Source organism: Capra hircus, chromosome 19 (assembly GCF_001704415.2).
Source record: "Capra hircus breed San Clemente chromosome 19, ASM170441v1, whole genome shotgun sequence".
Lineage (NCBI taxonomy): Eukaryota > Metazoa > Chordata > Mammalia > Artiodactyla > Bovidae > Capra > Capra hircus.
The window spans coordinates 61,480,575-61,493,257 of record NC_030826.1 but is presented as its reverse complement, the minus strand read 5'-3'; the positions used below and the strand labels follow the sequence as shown (position 1 = coordinate 61,493,257).

At 51.0% G+C, this 12,683-nt stretch overlaps 1 protein-coding gene across 15 annotated transcripts in view; it reads left to right on the top strand.

Moving 5' to 3' along the window:
• CEP112 (centrosomal protein 112) overlaps positions 1-12,683 on the top strand; it is a 315,819-nt gene that overhangs the window by 251,689 nt on the left and 51,447 nt on the right. For 13 of the 15 annotated variants that reach the window (XM_018063966.1, XM_018063968.1, XM_018063965.1 and 10 more), the window contains one exon: positions 2,889-3,038. In XM_018063966.1, coding sequence (XP_017919455.1) covers positions 2,889-3,038 — 150 coding nt within the window. Of the gene's footprint in view, positions 1-2,888; positions 3,039-3,212; positions 3,750-12,683 lie in introns of those variants that run through there. The other 2 variants (XM_018063955.1, XM_018063958.1) reach the window with 2 other exon arrangements.

Here is a 12,683-nt window from a genome sequence, read left to right as displayed (position 1 = left end):
TGCGAGCTCAGTCGTGTCCAACTCTTTATGACCCCACAGACTATAGGGGGTCCCCTATATACTGGAGACCCCATAGCTCTCCAGGCTCCTCTGTCCATGGAATTTTCCAGGCAAGAATCCTGGAATGGGTTGCCATTTCCTCCTCCAGGGGATCGTCCCGACCCAAGAATCAAACCTGTGTGTCTTGCTTCAGCAGGTGGATTCTTTACCACTGAGCCTCCTGGAAAGCCCCATGAAACCCTGTGAAAAGACTAGATTATCTCAATGTAATCACTGAGATCTTATATCATTGATTCTATTATAATCACAGTATAATTGTGGATCATAGTTCTACGACTTCAGTATCTATCAAGGGCCAGTAACGTGCACCGAAGAGAAGATAGTCTGTCTCACAGGCGAGGGCTGCAGCCAAGACCTGCTTAATCTAGTTAGCGTGATTACTTCTCAATCTCAAAGTAAACCCAAAACTGCTTCTGAAGTTGCCCGCATTTCAGTCACCTCTAAATCCATCACATCTGTCAGCCTCTCAGACAGTTCCATTGTGAGGCATTTTACCTAAGGTGTTTCGAAACTCTTCCTGTATCATCATCATAAGTTTTAAAATGCAACTTTCCAAAGATAATTTCATTATTTGTCCCAGAGGCATCTCATTATTCCCGCAAAGAATGTAAGGGTTCATTTTCTAACAAAAGCAAGCGTGTTCCCTTCAGAACATCCTGCCCTTCACCCGTTGCTCCTTCCAAAACATGCAGGGACTTCTTTTTGATGAACGCATGTCATAAATCTTCCGAAAGGAAGAAACCCATATCTCATGTCCTTGTGGTCATTTGAAGAGCTCCCAATTTTTTTTTTTTTTAATCTTCAGTCTTGGTCAGTTAGAAGCGAATCTAAATCTTAGTAATTTGTAAAGACACGAAATTACTTTGTGCTTTAACAATGCATCGTGTAATCATGGTGAGGGATGTACAAATCAACACATAATGAAATTGCGCAGAAATAAACACACGCACAGTGAACACACTACAGAACTCAACTCGTCACTTCTGCCGCGCTTTATAAGCTTGAAACACTGCAATAGTCATTGAAATAGTTACTTTCATTATTTGGCCCCAAGTTCTTATGAAATATCCATCTCGGGTTTCATGTTGGGCCAAGGAAATCTGGCTGCTCCTTATCTCTGGCCCCTCTGGCTCTGTGACTGCGAGCTGATCATTCTGTGCCTCAGTTTTTGACATTTACTCTAAGAATTTAACCTTCCCTGTTTCGTAGAAGTGCTATGAGAATGAACTGAATTGATGCCAACTTGGAAACATTTAATCAGAATTCAAAAAACAGATGAAAACATCTTCATTCTCAGTAAATGAATCCCTCTGCTCCTTGCAGAAGGTTCCAGTTTGCACTTTAAAGACTAATATGTTTTGTCATTTATTTCACACTCGTCTTCTGATTGATTATTTTCAAATTCTAAGTGTTGGACTTAGTCACAGTGAGCTTGTGCACTTCTCAAAGCGTAAATGGTCCTTTTGGGGGTAAATGTTCTATTTTTGTCTGTGTGTGCTCATTCAGTCGTGTCCGACCCTTCAACCCTATGGATTGTAGCCCACCTGGCTTCTCTGTCCAGGCAAGAATACTGGAGTGGATTGCCATGCTCTTCTCCAGGGGATCTTCCCAACCCGGGGACTGAACCCGCATCTCTTGTGTCTCCCGCTTTGGCAGGCGGGATCTTTACCACTAGCGCCACCTGGGAAGTCCATGTCCATCGTAACAGCTAATGTTTCTACAGGGCTTGGCTTCTGGAAGGCTCCAGACAGTTTCTGTTCACTGCCTCACGACACTGTGCTCTAGTTTTGCTATTAAAACACAGTTGAAAAACTGAGCTTCAAAGAAAACACAGAACTAGGTGGTCCAGTGTTTCTCACCGACCAGCCCTTCTCCAGCAGACCCAAAAGTGTAAGGGCCTAACCCACGATGAACGTTGCTGCTTCTTTTATTAGAAGGGAAAACCGTTTCCTGCTTCTGAAAGGAAGTTTGTTGAATTGCTGTTGAATTTTAAAGGAAATGGAGACATCCAAACCCAAAGAAGAGTAATGCTTCCAGTAAACCTATTAAAGAGAAAAGGCCCTCACCCGGTTATCTGAGGCCACGGAGGGGGACCCAGTGACGCAAGAGAGCCAGTCCTCGAATGCAGAGAAGCCACAGCCGTCTGTGTGAGTCAGGAAGAAAGCAACCTGTTGGGGGCGCTACCAGGATAACCTCCTCTTCAATCCCAAAACCTTGTTTAAAAGGAAGAGAGGGCAGGAGCTGCCGAGAGGAAGCGCCTAGCACAGCAGCCCCCCGGGGGGCGGTCGGGACTCTGCCTGTCTCCTGCTCGCCGCTGGGCTCTCTCTGCCTCTGTTTCTCCCTCCGTGGAAGACGATGACAGTGCTGGCCGCACAGTAGTACCCACGGGAACGGAGGTGCTTAGCACAGTACGCGAGCGTGAGCACACACTCAGAAACTGCTGTGTGGAAGTAGGTGGCTATGAAGGAAGGACCCTGTGATGATTTTTTGGTCATCAGAGTTCAGAGTACTGTGAAAGGCAAAATAGCTTCCCCCCCGCCCCCCACCCACTCCAGCAAGAATGTTTTTCAGTAAAATAAATCCTGACACATTTCATATTTTCGGGATCACAGATGTTCTTTCCCCTGATGAGTAAATACTGTGGAATGTTATAGTGGGAACGGCTTCCAAGCGTGTTTGGTTCGGCAGTTGCTCACCATTCACAGCTTTCCCGTGTGGAGTCTCATGCCCTGGTGCGCGGGGCGCTAGCTGCGAGGGCGCCCGGGGGGCTGGGTGCACGAGGCGGGCCGTGTCCGAGGCTCGAGTCGCAGCGCGCGCTCTCCTTGCAGGTGATCGCCGAGCTGCAGGGCACCGTCTCCTCGCTGCGGGAGGACAGCAGCCGGCAGCAGCTCGCGGCCGAGCGGCGGCTCCAGGACATCACGCGCAAGTTTGAAGACGAGAAGCAGCAGCTGATCAGAGAGAACGAGCGAGCCGTCCAGGTAAGGCGCTTTCGCGTGGCTGCCGGCAGGCGAGGCGGCCACAGGCCCCAGTGTCCTGCGCGCCCCCTGGCCTCGCGTGCGCTGGGCTCTGATGTGGCCGGCCCTGCGAGGCCACGTGCCTGCGGGGACAGGCCGCCGCAAGCCCAGCACGCTCACAGCCGCCCCATGCCCCAGCCAGGCCCCGTGGAGCCGCCTCTGGCCAGAGCGAGCGCGTTGGCACCGCTGGCAGGTAAACGCCCAGGCAGCTCCCGTTTACCCGCCCTGTGCACCACGGCCCCCGACGCTGCAGGGGTCTGATGCGCCGACACCCGCTCGGTGGCGGCCCCGCGGAGAAGGAGAACGTGGATGAAGCCTCTGCGTCATTCAGGGTTTAATGTGAGGATGAGCGTCTGAAGCCTTTATAAGTAACATTTAGAGAGAACAAAGCGTGTATTAAAGAATTCCCGGCAAAAGATTGTTTTTCGGCCATTTGATTTTGTTACAACAGTGCTGAGCACATGTAGGGTAATCGTATCAGCACAAAGCACAGAAGACGGAAAGGAGCGTTTGGGCTTGGTCACGCCTCTTCTGCCCAGGCCCTCCGTCTTTCTCTCTTCTAGCCTGTTGTCGGCCATCCTCGTGATTCGGGGGAAAGTCAGTGCGTCGCTTGCTTTTCCATGTATACCCTTTACGCTGGACAGCAGCCAGTAGAAGGAAAAACCTTAAGATGTGGACAAATCCTTCCAGGCCAGTACACCCTGGCCTCCTGACCAGGGGTGAGGACCTATTTCCTCCTTCATGAGATTTTCCCTGTATTTTTCCATCTGTGAGCGTTTCTTTCCCCCCTACATGTGATGAGACACAAAAAGATGTTTGTTTTTTCATATTCTGATAATTTTTATTTTTAATCTTTGAATTTTCATTTCTAAATGCAGGAAAAAGTCCACATTGGTCTGTAGAACTCTTTTGCTTTGTATGAACTAAGTTGACTACTTTCTTTCAACTCTTTTTCTATATAAAGATTTCATTTTAAGTGAATTTATTTTCCACTTGAAATCCAAATACTGCATTGTAGGTAATTGCTAAATTTTAAATAAATAATTGGATCCCAACATATGAAAAATGGAAAACATCAATTTACTCCATAACAACATAATTTCTAGTATTGTTTCTTAAAGATTAAAAAAATCTTGCAAGAAACATAATTCATATATGCCTAGTTTTATTTTTGCAGTTGTAATCCGTTTACCTGTTAAAACGGAAAAACCTGACCCTAATTTCCAGCCAACCGTCAAATCATAAAGACTGAAGCTGAAGTTAAGTGATGACAGACAGACATCAACACACATGCATGGGGCTCCCCGATGGCTCGGTGGGTAAAGAGTCTGCCTGCAACGCAGGAGACATGGTAGACGCAGGCCCGATCCCTGGGTTGGGAAGATTCCCTGGAGAAGGAAATGGCAACTCACTCCAATATTCTTGCCTGGAAAACCCCCTGGACAGAGGAGCCTGGAAGGCTACAGCCCAGAGGGTCTCAGCGAGACAGACATGACTCAGCACGCAGGTCTGGCATACATACACATACATATACCTGTGTTTATAATACATGACGACCAGAACTTGGACACCTGAAGATAGTTAAAGTTACAATGGAGAGAAGGCGTGTCTGAGCTTTGACTCATTCGTCTATACTATGGTTGGGGGGCATGGCTTTCTCTTTACTGACCTATATCAGTGTTAATGTGTTAACACTTGTTGCCCTGCTTGTTTTTTTAGGCTATGTCACCAAAAAATAAGAATGATGGCTAGTATTTCACCAACAAGTACCGTGTGCCAGGCTTTCTGCCAAACATCTCCTTTCATCCCATGTTCCACTGTCTCATCTAAGTCTTACAAGTAGTCTTGTTGAGGAAGGCATTTCCATTGTCCCATCGTACAGATGGAAGAGTCAAGGCCTGGGGTGGCGTGACCACTGAGGACAGGTTCAGTGTCTTCTGGCGCGAGAGCCTCAGCGATTTTACCGCGCTCAGAAGCCCCGTGTCCACACTGCCTGTGACAGCGAGTCAGTGCCCGGGTGCGTCGGCGAGCTCGGGCGCCCTTGCTCTCGTTTCCTGGCTGCCTGAAGGCGGGCAGCGCTTTTGCAGCAATTGCTCCCCTTGGCATTCTAGTCGGGGTTGTTTTGTAGACGCAGATACACGAGTGGAGTTAGATACTCAGAGAGAGACGCAGTCACCGAACAGGTTCCTGAGACCACGCACATTCGTCTGCACATACATTCAAGTAAGCTGACGAGGACCTACTGTTCGTAGCGCTAGATACTGATGTATTTAAATGCCAGTTGTCAGCAGTGCTGTGAGAACAGTGTGTGTGCTGCCTGTGAAGTGTGCCTCTGCCCACCTTCCAGGCTGGAGGATGGGGTGGGCGGTGGACCCGGCGGCAGGCCGAGCAGGCCATCGGGGGGTTCCCGTGGGTACACGGGCCTTTTGTTGCAGTGAGTCTTTAGGGGAAAACGGAGGTGTGGAGTAGGCCGAAAAACCTGCTCACAGGGCCGCCAGTCTGGAGAGCAGTGCAGAGTACCCCTCACTATTCAGTCACCTGGAGGCATGCTGTTTCAGGTCCACCCCACGTGGCAGGTAAAGACGAGCCTGGAGCTTTAGCCCGAAGGATGCTCCTCCTCACGCTCACACGCCTATCATGGAGCTCCGGTTCCGGGAAAGGCCGCCGCAGCACCAGCATTCCCGTGTCCTTTCTGGGCTGCACTTTCCACCCTAGCACATCAGCTGAAAACTGAGCAGCGTGGAAAACGGTGCTGGAGAAAGATACTTAAGGATCTTAAAGATGGTCACAGGATAGTTTTCAATAAAAACGCAATTTACACATTAAGTACGTAAGAGGTCATCGTTGCCGCCTCCCCCCACAAAAGTATATATAAAGAGAAGAAAGGCTGGAATTACGTGTCAACATTTTGCTGGTGGATACTCTTAGTGGTGGAATTTGTGGTAATTTTCCTCTCTTAGCTCTATACTTCAGTTCTTTTTTTAGTTAACTGATTTATTTTAATTGGAGAATAATTACTTTACAATATTGTGATGGTTTTTGCCATACCTCAACATGAACTGGCCACAGGTATACAAGTGTTGGAGAAGGCGATGGCACCCCACTCCAGTACTCTTGCCTGGAAAATCCCATGGATGGAGGAGCCTGCTAGGCTATAGTCCATGGGATCTCGAAAAGTTGGACACGACTGAGCGACTTCCCTTTCACTTTTCACTTTCATGCATTGGAGAAGGAAATGGCAACCCACTCCAGTGTTCTTGCCTGGAGAATCCCAGGGACGGGGGAGCCTGGTGGGCTGACGTCTCAGGGGTCGCACAGAGTCGGACACGACTGAAGCGACTCAGCAGCAGCAGCAGCAGCAGCAGCAGCAGCATACAAGTGTCTCCCCCCATATTTTAGTTCTAACAACACTTTTACAGCACGAGGCAGTAAAAATTGTTTGCTAGAAAAGAAAACACCTTAGCCTGAAGGAGTCCAGAGATGGACGTCAGGGAATCCTGCAGCTGAGACCCACAGCAGCGGGCATGAGCCTTGCTGTCTAGGAGACAAGGAGGGGAACATGCTATGGAGGGGAACTCCTGGGGCTTAGAGAGAATTCTAGAAACACGGTCACGCAAGCAGATCCTTTACGCTGAAGTGCACCCCATCTCGAGAGCAAAAGTCATCACTGTTCAATGCTTCAGTTCATCCTCACCGTCAGAGTCAAGCCTCTGAACAGAGCCGTCGCTGCTGTGTAACAAGTCGCCCCAGAACCTGGGGTTTTGCGCGCACGAGTCTTCGTGTCGGGAATGTGTGCGGGGGCGGGCGGAGGGCTCTGCTCAGCAGGCGGCCTGCGGCGCACCCTGGTCAGCGTACTTCTCCCGGAAGCTGGGCTGGGCTGCAGTGCCCAGGACCGTTCATGGCCTCGTCCGTGTTGTTTTAAGAAAATCTATTGTTCTTGTAAAAATGGATAATGGCATGTGCTCACGAACAATTCCAAGTGTAGTGGGGAAAGGGGAAAATACCTGGAGTCGCCGCAGAGCTCATCACCCAGAAGTAGCCAACCGCCTCAGCAGCCAGGTGAGGTCGCTGCAGGTGCCTGCCTGTTGCAGGGAGAAAGGAGAACCAGATGGACTGGTGAGCTGAGCTAACCCTCTAGATTCTGCGTTTATGTTAGGCTTAGAAAAACCTCAAGTTGATCTTACTTAAATTCGGCAGATGGGTGAATCTAGGGTAAAACAGGAAGAACTGGTCAACGTTGGGGCAGACTTTGAGTTTTGGCTGAAAACGGAGCTCATCCTAATAACACGTGTGCTCCCTGTACCCTCCTCTCTGCTGCTGTCGGGTGCACGAGGTCTGGGTTTACGACACTCAGAGTTTGTCTCTAACCGTAACCTTACTTCATACCCACACTGTCTTTAAAGGACGCGGTACTTCCCACTAGGCCCTTTATAATCAGCCTTCCGCACTCCCACCCCCGAACTTCTTACTTTCATGTGGTTCCAAATGGGCTGGACTTCACGGGCAAGTGGTTCCTTCAAGACTCACGGTGCTGCCTTCCCCGGGTTTTTCCGTGTTTGAGAATGTCTTCCAGGACGTCCCTGGCGATCCAGCGGTTAGGAATCCACCTTCCAACGCAGGGGGTGAGAGTTCGATCCCTAGCTGGGGAACTAAGATCCCACATGCCTTCCAGCAAAAAAAAAAAAAAAAACATAGAAACAACAGAAGCAATATTGTAACAAGCTCAGTAAAGACTAAAAGTGACCCATAAAAAAATCTTTAAAAAAAGGTTTTAAAAAGTCTGCTGATTAACCCTTATGTTTAAATGACCTGTGAGATGGACATAGTATCCTTATCTTCATTTTCACCTGAAAACTTGGACATTGCTCACCTGGCACATAAAACTGCCATGGAGAAGACTAGGCAAGGTTGACTTTCCCAAGTCCGTGGTTTGCTCTTTCTAGGGGATTCCTGAAGAAGTCTGTCTTTATCATTAAGCTTAATAGATTAACACAGATAAATTCTGCTTTTAACCAGGATCCCCCTAAACGCTAAGCATTCCATATCAACTGTCTCTGAAGCGCAGTGAACCTCCCCTCCGTATAACACTTGCTGGTAGAGTCTCTACATTTTCTGGATCCTGGGGAAGGGGCGGGAGAGCTGGAGCAGAGGGCACTCGCAGGCTGGTTGGGCTGACTGCTCTTTGAGTTCACCCTGCCTTAAAGGGCGTGGGGGCGGCCGCATGTCATCCTGGGGATTGAGTTGTCCCAATTTGGTGTCCATATACTGTGGCTTTCCTGGTAGTCATGTACAGACATGAGAGTTAGACCGTAAGGAAGGCTGAGCACTGAAGAACTGATGCTCTCGAACTCTGGTGCTGGACTAGACACTTGAGAGTCCCTTGGACAGCAAGGAGCGCAAACCAGTCAATCCTAAAGGAGATCAGTCGTGAACATTCATTGGAAAAACTGATGCTTAAGCTGAAGCTCCTATACTTTGGCCAACTGATGTGAAGAGCCAGCTCACTGGAAAACACCCTGATGCTGGGAAAGACTGAGGGCAGGAGGGGGAGGAGGCGACAGGCAGAGGATGAGACGGTTAGATGGCATCATCGACTCAGTGGACATGGGCTTGAGCAAACTCTGGGAGACGGTAAAGAACAGGGAAGCCTGGTGTGCTGCAGTCCGTGGGGTTGCAAAGAGTCAGACACAGTTTAGCAACTGAACAACAGCGAGTTTAGTTTCTGATGTAGTAAATATTATAGATATAACCCACATACACAAAACCTCCTTGGGGTTCTTAATTTCTTAGAAGTGTAAAGGGGACTAGAGACCAAAACCTTTGAGAGCCGCTTGTCTAGACGTTGCCCTTCTCTCGACCTTGTCGACAGCCTGCCCTCTACCTTCGCGTTCCCTGTGGTGATGCGGTCTCCATGTAGAGTCCTTTCCCTTAAGGTTTCAATGTCATCTTCTGTGACGTGTCTGGGTGAGAAGCTCATGCCAGATTTGTTCCTTCCTCTAGTGAAGTTTCCACTGCACCCTGATGCTGTTCCCAAGTCCTCATCCCAAACCTTGCTGTGGGACATGTTCTGCACCCCAGGATCTGCACGTCTAGGGAGGTGACGTGGAGCTTGTCTTTATCTACGGGTGGGGGCAACACGTGGCACCCAGACCCACGTGCAGCATGACGCGTACAAAACCCCCTGAACAGACAGACAGAAACTCCCTTGCACCTTCCAGAACAGTTGGTGGTCCTGAGAGGATTTGGGGATTGCAAAGAGGAGGTCATGTCTGGATTCTGCTTCCTTCTGTCACCAAGCAGACCCTAAGTTTCTTGAGCGCAAGCGCTTACTGCCAGGTTTGTTTCAGTGGAAGTTCTAGAAATAGACTGAATAAATTAATGATGAAAAGTGAAAGTCACCCAGTTGTGCCCGATTCTGTGACCTCATGGACTGTGAATTCTACAAGCCGGAATACTGGCGTGGGTAGCCATTCTCTTCTCCAGGGCATCTTCCCAACCCAGGGATGAACCCAAGTCTCCTGCACCACAGGCAGATTCTTTAGCAGCCAATGTTACCTCTTAAATCAAGGCTCTGGAAAGGAATCACATCCCTTCATTCTCAAGTTATTTTGTTGGTGGCAGCAAGCTTGTGAATGCTTTGTGCTGTGGTAGCAGATACTCGAAAACGGCTCGGATTTGCGCTGGCAGGTTTGTGTTTTGCCTCCTAGGCAGATTCTAATCAAACCCCCTTGGCGTGTTTACACAGCATCTCTGTTCTCCAAACCCCAGGCTGCCCACCAGAGTCAGCTGTCTGAGCGTCCGTCAGCACCACCCCTGAACTCACACCGGTTGACGGGGGATGTGGGCAGAGGCGGTTCTGCAGGAGGACCGGGAGCTCTCCTCCGGCATCAGGCACCCCCAGGCCGAGTCCTCTCTTTGAAGCTGGTGGATTGAAAGTGCCTCGCTGTGAAGCCAGATGTCCAAGCAGAGATTTCACATCGCAGAGAGGTGTTGCAAAATTTTCACTCGCAGATACAGAAAAGAGATTTTAGAGCTGGGATGCTCCTCTGCCTTGGCCACTGCCTGGAGGTTACGAGGAAAGGTCGCTGCCAGGGGGCCGTCAAGAAATCTGGTCTGTGTTACCAGCAGGGCTGGAGGGAGGGGAAAGAGCATTTCATAAGGTTGGGCAATTCTTGCTGTGCTGAAAACTCACAGGAATCCACTTCCCAGAGAATAAAATTACAGACCTCATTGCGGGGTTTCAAGGACATTGAGAAACAGGGAGCAGTCCCGGAGCCTGGCATCAGACAGCCCTGCTTGGAACCTGCTCACGAGCTAATTCCTGTCTCCTCTGTGCTCGTCCTAAGGGCGTGGAGGGCACACTGTCTTGGTGCCCTCTGGAGCTGGAGTTAATAATGCCAAGAAGAGAAATGGATTTTCCATCCCACCCAAGGTGACTGGCCTGCCCACACAGAGAGGAAGACAGCCGCCCAGTCTAGTAGCACCAGGCAGGAGTGCCATTCTCCCAGGAAGGGTGCTCTGGGCGGCGGGCATGGGACATGGCGATGGGTGATCAGAGAGGGGGCGAGCCGTCTTCCCATGAGTATCCCAGCTCCACCTCTCCTCCAGCTCTGTTCTCTGGAAGATCTCTGCTCTACTTAAAGACAAGTCGAAGGTCATTTGTTCAGTGGAAAAACCTTCAAGCACTATGAAGAGCATTGTTAGCCCCTGGACCCAGGTCTGTGTGTTATGACAGGGAACCAAGCAGAGTCGGGTAAGTGAAGGTGAGAGTGCCTGGGGAGGGCGGACACGGGCAGGAGCAGGGGTCCTCCACTGACGCCTGTGCCCCGTGGAAGAGCCCGCGACCACCGCGCGGTCCAAACTGGGAACAGCTCTGCTTCCTCAGATGCTGGAATATAGGTGCATCCTCCAGCTTTTCTCCTTTCATATATAAAAAAATTAACAAATAACTGTTGGGAAATATTTTCATCCTTAATAATTCTGAACTAATCCGAAGCTGTTTCAAAGTCAGTATGATGACCTGAAATATGTGATTTCATCATTACCTAAGCAGCCACAGCTAAAGTGACTGAATGATTGCTGTGTTTTATAACATAGCCTTCCAGCTCCAGTCCCCACGGTTGCAAGGACCTGCCACCTCCCCAAGACGGGGCTGGAAGGACAGACAGTGGATGGACCGCTCTCCACCGTCCGCGATTCGCTTTTGAGCTGCCGGACACCCTCCTGCTCTGCTTTCTCTGAGGCACTGAGTCAGCTCTCCCGCGCGTCCCCCAGGCCCCTTTTCTAGTCCCAGCGTGATGTAGCTGTTGAGGTCTGAACCAGTGGTGTTCTCCCACCGCTGGTGCCCCCGCCTCAGCTCCATTGACCATATTGACCCACAACTTTCCCCCTAGAGCAGCGCTTGGAGAATCTTCCCCGAAAAGGGCTGGAGAGTCGATGTTCTGGGGTCACACAGTCTCCGTCCCGGTGACCCGGCTCCTGGTGCTGTGCTGTGCAAGCCTCAGACGGTTTGTCAACAAGTGGGCGAGGCTGTATTCCAATAAAACTTTATTTAGGAGAACAGGCTGGGTGCCGACGTAGCCCACTGGCCGCAGTCTGCCCGCGGGAGTCGGGGAGCTCACGCCGCTCCTGGCTGGCAGGCCTCCTCTGCTGGGCTCGCACCCCCCGCGTGGGCATCCTCCGGTCCGGGCTGGGCTTTGCGGACCCTCTCCCGGCACGGTGAGCTCGTCTCCCCTGTGACTCTGGCCGTCACTTCCAGAAGCCTCGCCTGATCCTGGTCGGGCCCCACGGCTCCCATCTTCTGCCGGAGACGCACCGCCGCAACCCGCTCAGTGGCTGCAGCCTCGAGTGAGCATCTCCAAGCCGGCTCCTCCTTCCCGCCCAGCGGGGTCACCCCCCAGCCGTGCTGTTTCCTCTTGGACACTTCGGGTTCGTCTTTGTCCCCTTGCCTTCATCCCCATTGATCTCAAGCGTGTCACTGGAGTCCTCGAAGGCATTCCTACTCCTCCGAGAGGACCCTACTCAGAGCCCTTCTCTGCTCGCGATGGTGTAAGACAGCCTCCCTCAGCTGCTGTCCCTGCCAGAAGGCTCTCAGCTCCACCCGGCAGGAGGAGCTCTGCCAGAGCAGCCCGGGATCACTGGTCTCCCTGCCTCACAAGGAGAGCTCTGGGACCACCAGGAGGAGGCTCCGCGCCGGAGGAGCAGAAGCGCCAGGTATGGCGCAGGCTCACAGACGAAGAGCAGCGTCCAGTAAACGTGTGAGGAGCGGCCGACTCTCACCCCTGATTTAAACTGTGAATCAGCTGCGAGGGGCCTGGCTGCCACCCGATGGGCGTGGATGCTGACCCTGGAAAATCACCCAGTGATGCGTCGTCACTGGAGGTTCAGATCAGTGCCGCCTCTGGAGTCGGTGTGACGGAAGCTGCTGCCACGTCTGACGCGCACGACTGGAGCCTCTGGTGCCGCTCACAGGAGTATCCCATGGATACACTTGCAAAGCTCCTGTGTCCTTGTAGCCTTATTTGAGCAAAAAGATATGGAGAAATAAGTGCGACTATATGAAAGCAATGGGGCATTCTGCTGTTGTTCAGTGGCTAAGTGCCCTATGCC